This window comes from Microtus pennsylvanicus, chromosome 6 (assembly GCF_037038515.1).
Source record: "Microtus pennsylvanicus isolate mMicPen1 chromosome 6, mMicPen1.hap1, whole genome shotgun sequence".
Lineage (NCBI taxonomy): Eukaryota > Metazoa > Chordata > Mammalia > Rodentia > Cricetidae > Microtus > Microtus pennsylvanicus.
The window spans coordinates 104,703,124-104,723,414 of record NC_134584.1 but is presented as its reverse complement, the minus strand read 5'-3'; the positions used below and the strand labels follow the sequence as shown (position 1 = coordinate 104,723,414).

The window sequence follows — 20,291 nt, the reverse complement described above, 5'->3', positions numbered from 1 at the left end:
TGGGTGCTTGTATTTTAGCTCATAGTCTGTAAATTCCTAACTATTGAGTCATCTCTTCATATTCTATTTCTTTTATTTTTACTTTTATTTATGTGTATATGCACACCACACACTTAAGGGAGCCCTAAGAAAACAGAAGAGGGTGTCGGATATCCTGGAGTTAGACTTACAGGTAGTCATGAGCCACTTGATGTGCGTGCTAGAAACTGAACCCAACTGCAAGAGTAGTATGTTCTCTTAACCACGGAGCCATCTCTTCAGCTCCTAAATGATTTATTTTATTTTAATTTAATATGCATGGGTATTTTACCTGCATTTATGTCCTTGTACTATATGCATGCCTGGTACCCAAAAGGCCAGAAGAGGGCATCAGATCTGGAAACTGGAGTTCAAGTTGTGAGCCATCAGGGAATCAAACCTAGGTTATCTGATAGAGCAATTACTGCTTTTGACTCTTGAGCCATTTTTCTAGCTCTTCCAAATGATTTTTAAAGGGATGTGTATGTGTGTGTGTGAGTGTGTGAGTGAGTGAGTGAGTGTGTGTGAGTGTGCACATATGTGAATGCCTGTGGAGGCCAGAATTAGGAGCAGATCCTCTGGAACTGGAGCTACAGGTGATTGTGAACTACCCAGTGTGGGTTCTGGGAACTAAACTCAGGTTCTCTAGAAGAGCAACAAGCTCTCTTTTTTTATTGTTTTTTTTTATTTTATTTATTTATTTATTAAAGATTTCTGCCTCCTCCCCGCCACCGCCTCCCATTTCCCTCCCCTTCCCCCGATCAAGTCCCCCTCCCTCATCAGCTCGAAGAGCAATCAGGGTTCCCTGCCCTGTGGGAAGTTCAAGGACCACCCACCTCCATCCAGGTCTAGTATGGTGAGCATCCAAACTGCCTAGGCTCCCACAAAGCCAGTACGTGCAGTAGGATCAAAAACCCATTGCCATTGTTCTTGAGTTCTCAGCAGTCCTCATTGTCCGCTATTTTCAGCAACAAGCTTTCTTAAACACGGAGTCACCTTTCTAGCCCCTAAAGAATATTTTTCTAATGTAGAAATGGAAACAGGAAAGACTAGCTACATAAATGATAAAACTAAGAAATCTAACATCTGAATAATAGTTGAACAATTTTTCAAAAGAAACAATCTAATTTTATTCCCTCTTCCCCACTCCCAGACACATACATGGTCTTATGTCTAAATGGCAGGAGTATGGTCTGACAAATGCATCTGTAGATAATCCCATCATTGTACAGGCATCACAGTAAGACGGTAAAGGTCAAGAGATACAATACATTAAAGAAGAATGGGGGCGTGGACAGGGGCTTAGTGGTTAAGAGCATTTGTTGCTCATGGAGGAGACCTGGGTTCAGTTCTTAGCACACATGCAGTGGCTAACAACCATCTGTAGCTCTAGTTCCAGGGAATCCTACAATCTTTTCTGGCCTTCACAGTTACCAGATATGCATGTAGTGAACATACACACATGCAGTCAAAACACTCATATACTTTAATTCAAAACAAATCAATTTTTACAAAATGGGGGGGTACATAAGAGATTACTGCTGACTAAAACAGTGAACTGTTTTATAATAAACTTTAATTTTTCTTTTTTATTAAATAAAAGGAATATACTAAAATAATGATAAAAGTATAGCATAGTAAATTATTATGGGATATTTGTATACTGTGTGAAGATATATTGCTATGATTGATATAATAAAAAGCTGAATGGCTAATAGCTGGGCAGCAGGTTTAGGCGGGGTTTCTAGGAAAAGAAAGGAAGAGGAGGAGGAATCAAGGCATGCAGGAGAAACCAGGAGACATGGAGAGAAAACAGGAGGTACAAGATGGAAGAAACATAATGCCACATGATAGAACGTAGGTTAATATAAATGGGTTAATTTAAGTTATAAAAGCTAGTTGAGGGCTGGAGAGATGGCTCAGCAGAGGTTAAGAGCACTGAGTGATCTTCCAGAGATCCTGAGTTCAGTTCCCAGCAACCATATGGTAATTCACCACCATCTGTAATGAGATCTGGTACCTTCTTCTGGCCTGCATGCATACATGGAGGCCAAATGTTGTAATAAATCTTTTTTAAAAAGTTAAGTTATATTTAGAAAAAAAAGCTAGTTGAGATAAGCCTAAGCTAAAGGTTAAGCTTTCATAATTAATATAAGTCTCTGTGTCATTATTTGGGTTCTGCCAATTCCTCTGAGCCTCAACCAGGGAAGGCTTTGCTTCCATGGGTCTAAGGCATTGGGTCCTTGACATAGCTGTGCCCATGTCAACAATACACATTCACTCTGGACTTACCTCTCTCCACACACATTGTTGGGGGAGAGTGCACATGTATAAGATAAGCCTATGGAAGTCAGAGGATACCCTTAGGTGTTAGTCCTCAGGTGCTTTCCATGTTTTGTTTGAAACAGTTTCACTTTGGCTTGGAACTTTACCACATACACCACAATAGCTAGCTTGAAAGCTTCCAGGGATCTGCTTGTATCCCACCTGGATTACAGGTGTGCACCACTAATCCCTAGATTTTTATGGGGTTTCAGGGATCTAAATTCCAATCCCCATGCTTTCAAAAGCAGGTACTTTACTGACTGAGCCACTGACAGTTTGAGATGTATTTTTATTCTATTCATTTGTTACCTAATATAGTGGGTTTAAACTAACTACACTATTTGTTCTTTTAAGTTGTGATAAAGTATATAACAATATTTAATCTCAAACTTTTTTAACTTTTTTGAGACTAGGTCTTAATTTGTAGCCCTGCTTGCCTGGAACCTGATGATCAGGCTGATTTTATTCTTGTAGCAATCTTCCTGCTTCTTCTTCCCAAGTACTGGGATTATAGGCATGAGCACCTTGCCTGGCTTCATTTCAATCATTTTTTAAATACACAATTATGTGATATTAAATCTTTACAGTTCAGCCCCAAGACTCTCTTCAGGGTTCAAACTGGATGCTACAGCAAGAGAAAGGCACTTTTTTATTAGGCTATCTGAGGGTGAAAGAACGAATTCTCTCACTCCATGCTTTTTCAAATCAATTTCTTTTTTTGTTCTGCTTCTATAAGTCTCCTGTCCTAATTCTAATTTCTCCTAGCTTCTTCTCCCTCTAGCCTAAAAAATCCCTCTCCCCGAGGAGGCTTGGAGCAATAATAAAATATTAGTTACCTCTCATTGGTCAAAAGCACATTTCTAGGGTAAGCAGTACAGAGTTGATCCATTGTCATGGCAACGCAAGGTTCCAAGGTTACAAGAGTGTAAATGGAGGTTTCTCTCCTGCCCACCAGTTCCCAAATAAACATTCAGAGGCTTATACTAATTATAATTGTTTGGCCAATGGTTAAGGCTTATTACTAACTAGCTCTTTCAAATTAACCCATTTCTCTTATTCTATATTTTACCACATCTCTTGTGACTTATCACATCTTGCTACTCTGATGACTGCTGGTATCTCCCTTGACTCCTGGCTATTGGCCAAATCAACTTCTTTATTAACCGATGACAAAAAAATATTCACAGCATGCAGAGGGGCATCCAAAACTGATTACCTAAGATATAAACCCTTAAAAGATATATCAAAGTGAAATTTAAAACACTGGGGATTAGAATTATAAAGACTTCCACTTAAGAGAAAGTATGTCACACCAAGGAATCAGAATGGCTTTGGGCATGAAGAATAACATCGAAAGTTGTAACACAATGGAGAAATGAAGCAGGACAGAAGAAGAGAAATTAAGGGCACATGAAAAAGGGAGAGGGAAGGACACACATTTTTCACTCTAGAATCTAGTTTGTTTGGCCTGATGGCCATGACTGAAGAAACTCCAACATAGTCCAATGAGATGGTTTAGCAGGTAGAGACAGTTTGTCAAGCAAGGCTGATGACCTGAGCTCAATCGTCAGAGCTCACATAAAGGTAGAATCAGCTCTACAAAGTTGTCCTTTGACCACCACACATACACCTTGGAACTCTAACATAGTTGGGTATGGTCACTCACATCTCTGATGCCTGTAAACAGCACACCACAGATCTCATGTAGCCCAGGCTAGCCTTGAATTTTGCTATATAGCCAATGCTAGCCTTTAACTCCTGGTCTCCTGCCCCCACCTCAGTACTGGGATTACAGGTGTAGGACATTCTCTATAATAACAGAACTAAGTAAACCATCTTCTATTTTTTACTCAAATTTTAAACTTTGCTTAATGTTTATATCTTGTAAATTTTGTCCTTTGAGCAGTGTAAATTAGAAAGCCATAAATATACCTTGAGAAGCCAACATGCCTTCAGCGTATACTATCTTTTCCCTAGCATCTGTCCCTGTTGTAATTCTTTCTTTTTGTTGAGACAGAGTTACAAGGTTTCTCTGTGTAACCGCTCTGGACTCTGGATCTCCTGGAACTTCCTCTGCAGACCACACTGTGCTCAAACTCACAGATATCTGCCCCATGAGGGCTGGAATTACAGGGTGTGCCAACACCACCTGGCATAAACATAAATCCTTAATAAGATAGCTAATTCTGCTTCTGACTCTGAAGTCTGACTCTGAAATTGTTTTCTGTGGCTTAGTCAAGAATGAACTTTGCCTGAGTGGTTACTAAGAACAGAGAGCTGCTTAAGTTACTGACATCAGAGCTAGGCTGAGTTGCTTGACTGCTGCAACCCCTTCAATATATTAAGGGAAGGTGATTTTTAAAAAATCTAGAATACCATGCCCAGGAAATTATCAATTAATTATAAAAATAAAAATATTTCTTAGATTTGTGTGTTCTCAAAAAAACATTACATCCAATGTGCTCTTTCTCAGAAAGATGTAGAAGAGTAAACGCCATCAAAAGAATAAAACAAATGAAAATTAAGCTATGAAAGATACAAAAAGAACCTATAAGTGTATGCTAAAGAAATATCTCACTTGAACTCAAAAAGACAGAAAAAAGTTCAAAATGGGACATTTCTTCAAAGAAAATAACTTGCATATGAACAAATGTTCAGCATCATTAAGGAAATGCAAAAATACTGATTTACATCTATTAAGATAATAATTTTAAAAATGGAAATTAAGTTTTGGCAAGATATAAAGAAGAAGGAACTCGTGTGCAGTATTAATGAGACTGTAAAATGGTGTATATGCCATGGAAAGCAAAGTGGCAGTTCCCTAAAAAACTAAACAAAGAATTACACTAGACTATGATCCAGCTATTCTACTTCATAAGAAATGCAAGCAAGGCTCAAACAACTATATGAGGTATGTGAGTGCTTTTCCGTGTGAATGTTTATCTGTGTGTGGACTTGTGCATGTGTGCATGCGTGCATATGTGTAGTGTGTTATGAAAGCTGGGAATGTAGCACAGCAGTAGAACAGCAATGGCATGCAAACAAAGCCCTGGGTCTGATCATCAAAATCTCAAAAAAGAAAAATATGTAATATGTACTTATACTATATGCATAAAATCACTGTAGGGACAGAAAGTAGGAGAATGGCTACCAGGGCTAGCAGATAAAAGAGTGTGGAGTTATTTAATGGACACAAGTTTCAGTTTAGAATGATGAATACATTCTGAGAATAGCCTTACGGTTACTATTACTATGATTAAACACCATGGCTAAAACAACTTAGGAAAGAAAGGACTCCTGTTTACTTTTTGCCTCTGGGCTTTTATCTTTCTCTATTCTATAGAACTTTCTTTACTTTTTATTCTGTGGCTTGCTATGTAGCTGGGTGGCTGGCCCCTGGTGTCCTCTCTTCTTCACTTTTTTTCTCATTCCTCGATCTTCTTATCCCAGATTTCTCCTTCTATTTATTCTCTCTGCCTGACAACCCTGCCTATCCTTTCTCCTGCTTACCTATTGGCTGTTCAGCTCTTTATTTTTGAATCAAGTGCTTTAGACAGGCAAAATAACACAGCTTCACAGAGTTAAATACAACATAAAAAAGCATATCTTTATCATTAAACAAATGTTCTACAGCATAAACAAATGTAGCACATCTTCAATATTTCACAACATAAAAGTTATCAGTAGGATTTTTCTTATACATACAAGTTTTATAAAAGTTGTCGAAACAGAAATAAAGCAAAGCAAATATTTAAAGGCTGGGCATGGGGATGTTTGCCTTTAATCCCTCTCTGGAGGCAGAGGCAGGAGTATCTCTATGAATTTGAGGACAGCTTGGTTGATATAGCAAGTTCTAGACTAGCCAGGGCTAGTTATTTAGTCCTGGATACATGTATACACTCTAGCCAGCAATGCTCACACTGTCTGTTGCTCCACATGCTTTGAATATGTCTTGGTAGAGAAGGAAGATGTTGCAGTGTAGTTTCAATAGTTATTTATCTTATTACAATTAGGTAAAGTTTTTCATATGTTTAAGAACTGCTCATGTTTCTTTTCCAATGAACTGTTTATCTCCTTTGCTTATCTTCCCATATGATTGTTGATCTTTTTCTTAGGTAGGTGTTTTTTATTAGTGTCATTTAAGAGTTAGCCAGATGTGGTGGTGTACGCCTTTAATCCCAGAGATCACAGGGCAGGATAGTTTACAGAGCAAGTTCCTTGACAGCCAAGGCTACACGAAGAAATCCTGTATTGGGCAGGGGGAATTATTCTCTGATATAGTACATGATTTATATATGATTTTCCATGTTTTGGTTGCCATTGGTTTTGCTTCTTGCCCATTTCCCCCCTCTTCATTTTCCTTCATTGTCCTTGGTCTCTAGGAGAGCTTTCGAAGTTATTTTATATGATCAAACATATTAGGTTTTTTGTGATATAGTTATTGTTTGCTATTTAGAAAGGTCTTCTACCCCTTGAGAATAGTTTCTTTTATAATGGATATACTTTCCTCTTTTCTAATTTTATCAATTTATTTTACATCTCCCCCCACATCCTCCCCTCCCAGTCCTTTGACCCAGTCCCCCACCCTATACTTTCTTTTTTAACCTGTATTTATTTATTTGTGTGTGTGTGTGTGTCTCACGCAAGCCCAAAGACAACTTGTGGGTCTTGGGAATCACACTTATGTTGTCAAACTTGGCACCAAGCACCTTTACCCACCTAGCCATCTCCCTGGGCCTATATAATTTCATTTAACATTTTAAAAATATTTGGTTCACTTTTATCTTATTGTTGTGAAACTATCATATAGCTACATTTCCCCCTGGGTAGCTTCTCAAGTATCCTAATATCATTTATTAAGTCAATTTTTTTAAAGCCGGGTGGTGGTGGGGCACGCCTTTAATCCTAGCACTTGGGAGACAGAGGCAGGCAGATCTCTGTGAGTTTGAGGCCAAACTGGTCTACAAGAGCTGGTTCCAGGACAGGTTCCAAAGCTACAGAGAAACCTTGTCTCGAAAAAAAACCCAAAAAACAAAAAACAATAAACAATGTTCTTTCTCTTCCTAATGTAAGTTATTCCTTTTATTGTAAATGTTATATTAAAAATCATAAAATTTTTTATAAATTACTTAAAGGAAATGTAAAGCGTATTATAAAGAAATGATTGTATTGAAATTATTTACTTGCTATTTTTTATATTGTAGGAGAAACTACAAAGTGACCAATACAAGGATAATGCCTTGTCTATGAAAATAAAAATACAGAACAGTTTGAAACGTCTCTGTGCAGATAGTATTAGAGTTACCAAAGCAGAAAATAAGGATACAAACCAGTCTAGACAGCTTCACAGTTCTAAGTCCGATGGCATCACATCTAAAACTTGTGCAAATGAAAACCAAATGAAGACTCTGAAAAAGAACACAAATCCCCTTAATCCTTGCTACAGGGAGAGAATGCAAAATAAGAATTTACATAAAGCCACTTCAAGCTGCACCCAAAACTTAAATGAAAAGATGACTTTTAATCAAAAGGATTCTGTTTCTCAATCAAGGTATAGTTAATGATTATAGTGCTTATTTATTCAATAAGTATATATTGTGTGCCATGTTGTTAAGGACGGTGGATATAGGAATGGTAAACCTGGTAGTGGGAGGAGTCTAATGTAGGAATTCTTTTTGTTTCCCTTTTTTTGAAATGTATTTATCCTTTTACAATTTCATACATATAAAATGTCCTTTATCTTGTTTCCCTTTCACAGTATTCTTATCCTCTGCCAATCCCTTTTTTCTTCCTAGTAAGTGCTCTTCCTACTCCCAGGCCTTACAGTGTATGTGCTTGTGTGCCTCACTGCCTTTCACGAATGGGAGAGGAAAACAGTTGAGACAGGATCTCCTAGATCCCAAACTTGTACTAGCTGAGAATGACCTTGAAATTCTGACCCTCTTACTTTACCTCCCAAGTGCTGGTATTGCAGGCAAGTATGACCACACCCAGGTTTTACAGAGCTGGGGATTGAACCCATGACCAGTTGACGCCGGATAAATACTCTACCAACTGAGCTACATCCCCAGCTCTAAAGGTTGCATTGTTGTTTGTTTGTTTTCTTTTTTGAGACAAGGTTTCTTTGTGTAAAAGCTCTCTCTGTCCTGGAACTCTGTAGACTAGACTGGCCTCAGACTCACAGAGATCAGCTACTTCTGCCTCCTGAGTGCTGGGATTAAAGGTGTACACCACCATTGTCCAGTGTTCTAAAGTTTTTTTTTAAATAATTTGAATGAGGAGGTATGGATGCTAATTTATCAAGGGTTTGCATGTTGTTCTCAGAATATGGAAGTTTAACCCACACGATGTGGGGAGCCCATGAAGACATTTTTGCTTATTTTCTTTTTTGAAACAGGGTCTCATGAATACAAAAAACACCTTCAACAACCTGTGTAACCGATGACGACCTTGAAGTTACCTTTATGTGTACTAATACCCCAAGTTTATATGATTCTAGTGATCAAAGCCAGGGCTTCATGCATTTTAGGCATGCATTCTACCAACTGAACTATGTCCCAAGTTCCTGAAGTTGTGTTGGATAGTTTTATGCCAACTTGACACAAGCTAAAGTCATACGTGAGGGAGGAATCTCAATTAAAGAAATACCTTGATAAGATCGGGGCTGTATGGAAGCCTATAGGACTTTTTTTTTTTTTTTAAGAATTAGTGGTTTATGGGACAGGGCCTAGCTCATTGTGAGTTTTGCTTTTCCTGGTTTGCTGGTGGTCCTGGGTTTTATAAGACTGTGCAAGCTATATAAACGATCAGGAACCACAAATGCAAGTACAAACAAAAGAATACAAGAGATGGAGGAGAGAATCTCATACTTGTATTTGTCTTGTACCTCCTACCCAATCCACCAAACAAGTATTCACAAAAAAATTAATAAAATTCTTAATAACAAAAAACAACTCAAAGTCTCCAAATTTTTTAAGTAGGATTTCAGTATTGATTTTTTTTGTTAATGTAGCTTTTAGAAAGCAAAGCATAGATTTACACAGGGCTAGAGATTAACAATAATCATTGTTGGCCAGGTGGTGGTGGCACATCCCTTTAATCCCAGGATTCAGGAGACAGACGCAGGTGGATCTCTGTGAGTTAGAGGCCAGCCTGGTCTGTAGAGCGAGTTCCTGGACAGGCTCCAAAACTATACAGAGAAACTCTGTTTCCAAAAAACTAAACGAACAATAAACAAAACCAAAATACCAAACCAATAATCATTGTTAATATCTGTGGTAGTGTGAAATTGGTCCCCATAAAAGGGTTAGTTATGACAAAAGGGTTAGTTATGAATAAAGGGTTAGTTAAGTTGGTAGTTTGTGCCTAGTGTGCACAAAGCCCTGGGTTTAATTCCCAGTACTGCATTCAGTAGTCATAATAACACATGCCCATAATATAGCACTCGAAGTGAAGGTAGGGAGATCAGGATCTCAGAGCCATCTTCAACTACAAGTCGAGAGCCAGTGTGGGCTGTGTGAGACTGTCTCAAAACACAAAATACCTTGCCATATCTTTTTTTTTCTCTTTTAAATATTATATTTATTTATTTTCATTTATTTTCTGTGTATGGATATTTGCCTGCATGTATGGCTATGTACTGTATGCATGTTTGGGGCCTGCAGAGAGGCCAGAAAAGGGTGTCAGATACCCTGGGACCTGAGTCACAGATTACTGTGAGCTACCCTGTGGGTGCCAGAAATTGAACGTGGGTCCTCTGGAAATATGAACTACTTAACCACTGAGCTATCTTTCCAGCCCCCCATCAACGATTTATTTGTTTTTCTGAGATTAGATCAGGTTGACCTACAACTCATGACACTCCTATTTCGGTCTCCCAAGTGCTGGGATTAGAGGTATATGTCCTATGCCCAGTTTACAAATGGCTATTGTCTTAGTTAGGGTTTCTGTTGTTGTAAAGAGACACCATGACCACAGCAACTCTTATGAAGGAAAACATTTAATTGGTCCAGCTTACAGTTCAGAGGTTTAGTCCATTCTGGTGGGATATGGCAGCATGCAGGCAGACATGGTGCTGGATCTGCAGGCAGCAGAAGCCGCTTTGTACCACACTGAACATAGCTTGAGCAAAGGAGACCACAAAGTCCACCCCCACAATGACACATGTCTCCCGTAAGTCCACGCTCATTCCAACAAGGTCATGCTTCCTAATAGTGTCACTCCCTGTGAGCTTATGGGGGCCAATTGCATTCGAACTATCACAGATAATGACAGTGATTATTGTTAGATTATTGTTTGCTATCCTGTCCTCTGTGTTCTTCTCCCACTGATTTTGTTCTCTCCCTTTTGGCCTTCATTTCTTCATTTTCTTCCTCTTCCTCCTCTTTTTTTTTTCTTGAAATTAAGTCTGTATTCCCAGACTGTCCTTAAACTCACTCTGTATTAGAGGGTGACTTTGAATTTTTTTTATCCTTCTATAATACTAGGGATTGAACCCAGGGCTTCACAAATGCTAGGCAGACACTTTACCAGCTGAGTTACATCTCTAGTTCATCTTTTCTTTTAAATTTTTTTTCTGTATTATTTTTTTAGAACTCAGACTATTATTCATTGATCCATTTCTCCCACTTAAATACTTTGTCATATGCTAGGAATCAAACAGGTGTGTGTCCTTTACCACATAAAGTGAGGGTGTTAACACATAATTCCAGCACTTGAGAGGTAGAGGTAGAAGGATAAAACATTTCAAAGTCCATTTGATTAGTTTGTCACGCGCCAGCTGGACTGGGACTGAACGAGCATGTGATCAAACCATACTCTCTGAATGTGGCTGACAATGAGGGCTGACTGAGACGCCAATGATAATGGCACTGGGTTTTGATTCTACAGCATGTACTGGCTTTTTGGGAGCCTAGTCTGTTTGGATACTCACCTTCCTAGACTTGGATGGAGTGGGGAGGGCCTTGGACTTCCCACAGAGCAGGGCACCCTGACTTCTCTTAGGACTGGAGGGGGAGAGGGAGGGAAGTGGGAGGAGGTGGAAATTATTAATAAATTAATTAATTTAAAAAATTTTCAAAGTCACCCTTTTTACAGAGCAAGTTTAAGGTCAGATTGGGATATAGGAAACTTGGGTTTTTTGTTTTGTTTTGTTTTGTTTTTTTAGAGGGAGGGGAGCTACATCCCTAGCCCTCTGTTAGTGATTTTTTTAAAAAATAATATTTTGCTTATATCTTCTTTTAATCAATGTTTTTACTCTCTGGAGTCTTTACTTCTACAAATAAGACACTGACTATTGCAGACCCTACTTTGGCCAAATTTGTTGGTGTGGTAGTCCGCTTTCTGCCATTATTACACAATACCTGAGGCAATTAACTGTTATAGAGAATAGGTTTATTTTGACTCATGGTTTGGGAAGTTACAGTCTGACATGGTGGGCTAAGTGCCCTTTGCTTTGGGGTCTCTAGCAGGGGCAGCATAGAGGGTCAGACTACTTGTACATCTGTTGGAGCAGACTACTTACCTCATGAGCTAACAGAAACAGAAGAAATAGGACAATCCAGGGTGGTACAGTCCCCTTCAAGAATATACAGATGGTGACTTTAAGACCTTGTATACGGCCCCACTTCCTAAAGATCTCAAAGTCTCCCAATAGTGCCAAGCTGAGGATCCGGGCTTGAATGATGGACTTTGGGGGGCACACTTGACATTCAGATTATAGTAGTAGGTTTTGGAAACAGCTCCATCTGCCTGCCAGACATTCAGAACCACAATACTGTTTAAAATTTCCCCGACGCCACAGAATCTTTATTTCTATTAATGTAGTATTCATTTTCTTTTAGTGACCATGTTGTTAAACATCCGATTCACACTGTCAAAAATAGAAAGCAGCAGGTACCAGTAACAGGTAGGATTTAAAATGTTTCTTCTTTGGTATTTCAAGAAAATAGGTATTTGGATGACTGAAACTCAAATGTAAGTTAGTCTATCTGTTCTGTGTACGCCACACTTTTGTCTCTGGCCTTTATTACCATGTATTCTTACCCAGGATCTTTCTCTTTATCCACTAAGATGACTAGATATGTAGTCCTGAGAGAAAATGTATGGAAATCTAATGTTTAATAAACATAAATTTCAGAACCTTTTCATTAAACAAAAAAAATCAATGTTTTGCATTTTTTCAGATCCATTTACATTGTGTTTAGACATAATAGATAAAGAAGTTGGTTTTCAAACAACTGACAAGTCTTCCAGAATGTTGAAATATAAATGCTCAGGTGAATATCTTTTAATTATAATAATTTTATAATTGAATCTGTATCTGCTACTTACTGTAATTTTTAACACTTCTGCCTTATGGTTTAATTTCATCTCTTTTGAATATATGACAATCTGAAATTTGAAAGCATTCAAATTAATATTGTCTGTTTTGCATTAGGTCATGTCCACATGAGTAAATGCAATTACTATGTCTATTATTGTTGTTTATATCACAACACTGTCTATAACTTTAAATGAGCAAGATAAATATGTTTTCAGAGAATAGAAAAATATTTATTTTATATTATGCTCTAAAAAGGTATTAAGTATTCCATATATAGTTTTATATTGCTAGTAAATTTATTAATGTTCCTAGTGTCCCATGCCCCACTACTGATTTTTTCTGTAAGATTTTATTGCTCTGATCTAAACTTTTCTCTTCACATCCTACAATTTTCTCTTTTATTCTTTTTTTTTCAAGCAGGGTTTCTCTGTGTAACAGTCCTAGCTGTCTGTTCTGGAACTAGCTCTTTAGACTAGGCTGGCCCCAACATAGTCTGCTTGCCTCTACCTCCTGAGTACTAAGATTAAAGGCATGCACCACCACTGCCCAGCTTCCTCCTTTCTTCATGTTCACTGTTCTATAGAGAAAACTGAGGTTTCATGTTCAGCTCAGAACATCAGTATTGTATTTTAGATGAAGACTTTCATCTGTTACTCTGAAGCTGATGTATAACCATATACAAATCCCATATCCTCTCTCGTCTGTTTAATATAATTGTAAACTCTTTCTTTTTTCTTTTTTTTTTTTTTTGTTTTTTGAGACAGGGTTTCTCTGTAGCTTTTTGATTCCTGTCCTGGAACTAGCTCTTGTAGACCAGGCTGGCCTAGAACTCACAGAGATCCGCCTGCCTCTGCCTCCTGAGTGCTGGGATTAAAGGCGTGTGCCACCACCACCTGGCATGGTGTCTACTTTCACAGCGTTATTAGTATATAATTTTAGAATATCTATATGTCAGCTTAATTTGTTTTCTTTCAGGTTGCATAGCGGTAAGAAAATTACTCAACAGTCGAAATTTTAGCAAGTTTTTGCACTCTTGTACATACCAATGTGATTATCATAAAGTCATTATGGAAGCTGAAGATAAATATAAAAGTGAATTAAGGAAAGCACTTATCTGTGACAAAGGTAATTAATTTAGCAACTTTAACTGTAATTATGGCTACACATTCTGAACTATTCATCTAAAGTATTAGGTGTATTGACTAGAGAGTGTAAAATACTGTTGGAAAGAAAAACCTATCTCTATATTACCAATAACTTAAGATATACTAGAGTAGATTTAGTCTATAATGACTTAAAGATTCTCTGTAAACTGGGTATGGTGGCACACACCTGTATTCTCAGCCTTTGGGAGGTAGAGGCAAGAGAATCAGGAATTCAGGGCTAGCCTTAACTATACAGAGTTTGGGGCCACCCTGATCTTTCTGATACTCTGCCTCAAAAAAACAAAAAGAGATCTAGGTGTGGTGGCACATGTCTTTTATTTTCAGTACTTGGGAAGCAGAGGTAGGCAGATCCCTGAGTTCAAGGACAGCCTGTTTTACATAGCTAGTTCTTAGACAGCTAGGGCAACACTGAGAAACCCTGTTTCAAACCCAAAACCCCAAAAAAGTCAGTCTGGGGAGATGGCTCAGCAGTTAAGAGCAGTTAACTGCTCTTACAGATGATCCAGGTTCATTCAGTCTCAGCATCACAACTGTCTGTAATTCCAGCTCCAGGGAATCAAACACCCTTTTCAGGCACACATGTAGTATGCATACACACATGCAGGCAAAACACTTACACACAGTAGGAAATAAAATAAAAAAACAAAATTACTTCTAGTTCACTTAAGGATTCCCACTAGAAGAGGATAAGACGTATCATACTATAATAGAATTGATATATGACTACTTAGATTGATTCCTAAGTATACTAAATGTTTTCTATATTTTTCAGAAATTTTGCTGACCCCCCGTAGAAGAAGACAACTTAGTAAAGTGTCTACTGCCTCTGAAGGACTAAGTGAATATATTTAATTTTTAAATAAGCTTAAATCCTACATATTTCTAAAAAGAGAGCAGATCAATGACTGTTCTCATTAATTGTCTTCTATGAGATTATACCTACTGAGAAGAGACAACCTTTTCCTCTCTGTGGTGTTTGTTTACTTGCTGCCTGCCACCTGGGGAATTCTCTCTAGGAAACAGGCATTCCTTTTTATTTATTTATTTTTAACTGGCTTTGTAGATTTTATTTTGATTTTATGTGTATGGTTATTTGCCTGCATGTATGTATGTGCACCAAGTGTATGTAGTGTTCATGGAGGCCAAAGACGATGCCAGATCTCCTAAAACTGGAGTTGTAGAGGCTTGTAAGCCACTGTGTAGGTGCTAGGAATTGAACCCTGGTCCTCTGGTGCTCTTAACCACTGAGCCATCTCTCTAACCCTGACATTTATTAAACATCAGATACATGTTAGGTGTTTTATAGATATTATGTCCTTTGATTGTGTTAATTATCATTTAGAAATCACAGGACTTAGATTCAAATGCAAGACATCTAGAAATGCTTGTTATATCTGGTCCAAATTTCAAGAAAGTTATTCTGTATACAAGTACTTCAAAGAGACATTATAGAAGGCTTCTGCTCATAACTACTGAATTTTAAACAATAAGAATTAAAGAGACAAATGGAGTAAATTAAGTTTCTCTTTTAAAATAAAAATCCTTAGTAAGTTAGCTTATAGAATGCTAAGGAATGGGAGATGAGTCAGCTGAAGTGCTTGCTGTACAAGCGCGGGGACCTGAGTTTGGATCTCTAGCATCACATAAATGCGGGACATGGGGGTACATCTGTAGTTTAGTGCTGGCATGGCAGAGACAGGCAGATCCAGTCCTGCCAATAGGTGAGTTTCAGGTTCAGCTAGAGAACCTGTCTACAAGATTTAGGTGGCAAGCAATAAAAGGAAGAAACCCAACATTGACCTCTGACTTCCATACATACTGATTGATTGATTGTGTAAATTTAATTTAACTGTAAGGTTAGTGTTTTTCACTTTTCATCATTCCAAATTTATCAGAGAGATTTCAAGCGTGTTATCATTTTCTCCTAATCCTAGGAAACTAGTACCTTCAGGTTAAGGAAGTGCAGTGGGGTCTCGTTAGTGTCATGGAGATTAGTAATATCAGTGGAGCTACTCTGTTGTTTACTACAGACTGTGAACTTGTGTATCCCACAAGCATTTTGTCTCATTTAGCATTTATTTGGTTATTTTTTACTGCCAAACCTTGAAAGCTACTTAAAATTCACTTTATTTAGCTTGAGTCTTTCTCTGCATTAAAAGTTATTTGTGGAGCTGTAGAAGTAGTTCAGCAGTTGAGAGTGCTTACTGCTCTTGCACAGGCCATGGGTTTTATTCCCAGTACCCATATCAGGTGTTTCACAACCACCTGTAACTCAAGTTCCAGGAGATCTGACACCCTCTAGTCTCCAAGAACACCTGCACTCATGTGATGCACATAAACTTATGTAGACTCATACATAAAAATAAATAATTTTTTTTTAAGTTTTCATAGCCTGGTGGTGGTGATGGCTCACGCCTTTAATCCCAGCACTCGGGAGGCAGAGGCTGGTGGATCTCTGTGAGTCTGAGGCTGGCCCGGTCTACAGAGTGAGTTCCGGGACATCCAGGGTGGTTACACAGAGAAAACTGGTCTTGAAAAAACAAAGAGAGTTCTTCGGGCAGGTGTGGTGGTGTGTTCCCAAATCCAAGCCCCCAGGAGGCAAAGGCATGAGAATTGCTGAAATTCAAGGCCAGCATGGTTTACATAGCAAGTTCCAGACCAGCCGGAGCACACACACAGCCAGATCCTGTCTCAAAAAGTAAAATAGAAAACCAACAAAAAGGTTGTTTTTGTCAGTTAAAATTAAGTACAGTGCCACTCTTTTAGATACTGAGTAGCTCAGTCTCCCAAATGCTGGGATAACAGGAATAAAGCGCTGTTCCTGGCAAGGAATACCAATTTTTCCAAATAATAGTTTCTGTAGTAGCTATTACAAAATGGAAACTTTGTCCCATACAGACATGTTGCACTTAGAAATTTTGCTCTTAGTTCAGTATGGTGGGGCATGCCTTTTATCTCAGCACTCAGGAGGTAGAGGCAGGTGGGTCTCTGTGAGTTTGAGGCTACAAAATAAGTTTCAGGACAGCTAGAGCTTTTACAGAGAAACTTTGTCTCAAAAAAAGGGGGGGGCGCTGGAGAGATGGCTCAGTGGTTAAGAGCATTGCCTGCTCTTCCAAAGGTCCTGAGTTCAATTCCCAGCAACCACATGGTGGCTCACAACCATCTGTAAAGAGGTCTGGCGCCCTCTTCTGGCCTTCAGGCATACACACAGAATATTGTATACATAATAAATAAATAAATATTTAAAAACAAAAAAAAAGAAAAAATATTCTTGGCAAGGACTTGACATCAAATTATCAATAGATTTTTTTCAGTAGTATCTTCAATGTAAATAAATAACTAAAAATTAGTCTATAATTTATATTGAAAAATAATCAGCAAGCCTCATGCAAATGGACATAATTATGGTTATATACTAATTATGCAGAGTGATCTTAAATACTGTGATGTGACATTGACTTCAAATACCAAATACTTATTTTAGTAGGTTAGACTTAGTTAATTGAAAATAAGCAGTTAAGCCGGGCGGTGGTGGCGCACGCCTTTAATCCCAGCACTCGGGAGGCAGAGGCAGGCGGATCTCTGTGAGTTCGAGACCAGCCTGGTCTACAGAGCTAGTTCCAGGACAGGCTCCATAGTTACAGAGAAACCCTGTCTCGAAAAAGCAAAAAAAAAAAAAAAAAGAAAAAAAAAGAAAATAAGCAGTTAATAACTTGCCGGCTTTGTTAGAATTTACAAGAATATTTTGAAGAAGTATTAATTTGACTCTTAATCTCTCTCTTTTTTTTTGCTTTTTGTTTTGTTTAGTTTTTGGGGTTTTTTTTGCAGGGGGGGTGGGCAGGGTTTTTCTGTGTTGCCCTAGTTGTCCTAGAACTCACTCTTTAGACCAGGCTGGCCTTGAACTCACAGAGATCCGCCCTGCCTCTGCCTCCCAAGTTCTGGGATTAAAGGTGTGCACCACCATTGTCCAGTTTAATCTCTCTTTTAAGTCAAACTATGAATATTTAGTATGTGATCATTTTTTCCCCTCTTGATTAGTTTCCCTTTCATATTAGGTGTCTCACTACCATTCATTTAACTGTAGTTTATACATAGACTTGAGCCTATCATTTTGAGGAATACCATGTAAGGATTGATGACTCCTCCAAAGCTCTTTCTAGGACGACTTGCTGTGTTGAGAGAATTTGACAAGTAAAAATTTCTAGAATTAAGCCCTCTTTCTCATTTTCTTCTGTAACACACAGTGGATATTAAGAATAGCACTGAGGCTGGGTGTGTGACTCATGTCTCTAATCCCAGAACTAAGGCAGACGGCTCAGAAGTTTGAGGCAAGTGTGACTATATAGCAAGACTTTTTAGAAGCCATAATAATAATATTTTTTTTAAATTGTACTCAAAAGGCCATGTAGTGAAGCCTTGAAGTGCAGAGTCTTTTTCAAAACTACCCAGTCCTCTGCTGTAGAATTTGTAAGTCAGGAAAATGGTAGTATTGGTGGAAATGGGGGGCTTTATGTGAACAACTTTTAAGGTCTTAGTATCCTAAAAGTTATAACCTTCCTAGTCCTGATTACAGGGAGATCAAGTCATTTATCAAATGAAACTTCAAAGAAACTTTGGATAACAACAGTTTTCCAGCATTCCCAAAACTAAGGTGTAACTTCATATACAAGTTTTGAGATAGTTTTATCAATAATAACTTTTCTCTTAATAAGTACTGGTGATTGCCTACTGTATCTGAGATACTGTTCTGAACCTGGACAATACAATGGTAACTAAGCTACTCAAAAGTCTCACCCTTCATGGAGCTTGCATTTTAAATACTAACTACTAATAATAACACTGACTTCTCAGCTTCTGCTGGGAAGATGTTCTCTTTTGTTTTAAACCATCGCATTTACCTTAGGAAGGTAGACAAATGGCCAGCACTGTTTGCTTGCAAGTGTCAAATTTTATACATCCATCCCTTAAATAGTAAGTAGCATCCTCAAGCAGAAATGCTGAAACGTGTCTCTCTGGCATCTGTCTACAATGCCACACAAGTTATTAGTGAACTCCAAAGTGGGAGGAAACCATTCCTGGGACTGGAAAGACAGACCAGCAGTAGAAGTGCTTGCAGCTAAGCTTGATGACCAGAGTTTTATCCTCAGAACCCATATCAAAGTGGAAGAATAGAACTGACTCCACAAAGTTATTCTCTGTTCTCTACATGCATGCCATGGCATGAGCATGTCCATACATATCACACGCACACACCGTAATAATAAAACTACTTCTTTATAATAGTCACCAGGAGATAACTGAAATAACTGTTTACCGGCTGTGTATTCTTTCTGTTATAGAAGCTATTCATCAAAAACCAGATAGTCAAAAACTTCCGGGTTTGGAGGAACATGCCCATAATACCAGCATTCCAGAGGCTAAGGCGAGAAGATTCCGAGTTCCAGGCGAGCATGGACTACATAGTGAGTTTGAGGCAAGCCCATGCTACATAGGAAAAGCCTGTCTCAGAAGAAAAAAAGTGAAGAGAAAAGAAAACCTACAGACTTCTTTTTCCATTATGTAACCCGTTTTGCTTTCATGTTTTGATAAGCTGAGCACCTCTTATAGACAGTACATCTGTTTTATTTTTTAAGTGAACTTCAAAAGACTCTTATTAAAAACAATGAAAACTGGTATTCAAAATAACAAATGTTATTCTCTATTCTGTGAAGTTCTGGAGCCTTTGAGAAGACTGTATCTGTAAGATAGTTAAGATGTTTGTCAACCATCCTCACAGCAATGCTGCATTAAAATCTAATGTTTATAAATTTGTTTTTTGATTGATAGATGTGGATAGTGTTTCAATGATTAAATTATAATATTAAAGACATTACAGTGGTAGCACCTCACTTAGTGATTTATTAAACTGAAGTAAATGTCCATTTGAAAAGTGTCTCTGGCATTGAACTGTCTTATTCTGTAGTTTATATCTAGGGAATAAGTTACACATTTATTTGAGTTTTGGGATTTCTTATTTCAGCAAGTATTAATATATTCTACAATTTCCATTCATTACAGGAAAACGAAGAATTCGTAAAAACTTTACCAAAGAAGAAGTAAATTATCTTTTCCATGGAGTTAAAAAAATGGGAAATCATTGGAATTCAATTTTGTGGTCTTTCCCCTTTCAACAAGGACGAAAGGCTGTAGACCTTGCTCACAAATACTACAAGCTGATCAGAGGCCCCAACTGTGCAGCCATATGACTAGAAGAGACTCAAGTTTTTTGTTTGTACTCTTAAAATAGAATTTCTTAGAAGATATAAAATGTTAACTATTCTTCTAAACTCTTAAGAGACAGGATATGAGAGTTAAAATGACTTTTGCGATATAAACTCTTCAAAATGTTACAATAATTTATAAAGCAAATGCATTTTCAGAAATGTGAAAATTAGATAGAATTTTTCCATGAGGCCAAA

General features: G+C 37.9%; 1 protein-coding gene across 1 annotated transcript in view; it reads left to right on the top strand.

The window, feature by feature from the left end:
- The window catches only part of Terb1 (telomere repeat binding bouquet formation protein 1), a 33,017-nt gene extending 12,939 nt beyond the window's left edge, over positions 1–20,078 (top strand). Inside the window, exons 9-15 of the mRNA XM_075977926.1 lie at positions 7,548–7,894; positions 12,186–12,250; positions 12,528–12,620; positions 13,643–13,792; positions 14,606–14,671; positions 19,173–19,295; positions 19,891–20,078. Coding sequence (XP_075834041.1) covers positions 7,548–7,894; positions 12,186–12,250; positions 12,528–12,620; positions 13,643–13,792; positions 14,606–14,671; positions 19,173–19,295; positions 19,891–20,078 — 1,032 coding nt within the window. The remainder of the gene's footprint in view (positions 1–7,547; positions 7,895–12,185; positions 12,251–12,527; positions 12,621–13,642; positions 13,793–14,605; positions 14,672–19,172; positions 19,296–19,890) is intronic.
- The last annotated feature ends 213 nt before the right edge of the window (positions 20,079–20,291 follow it).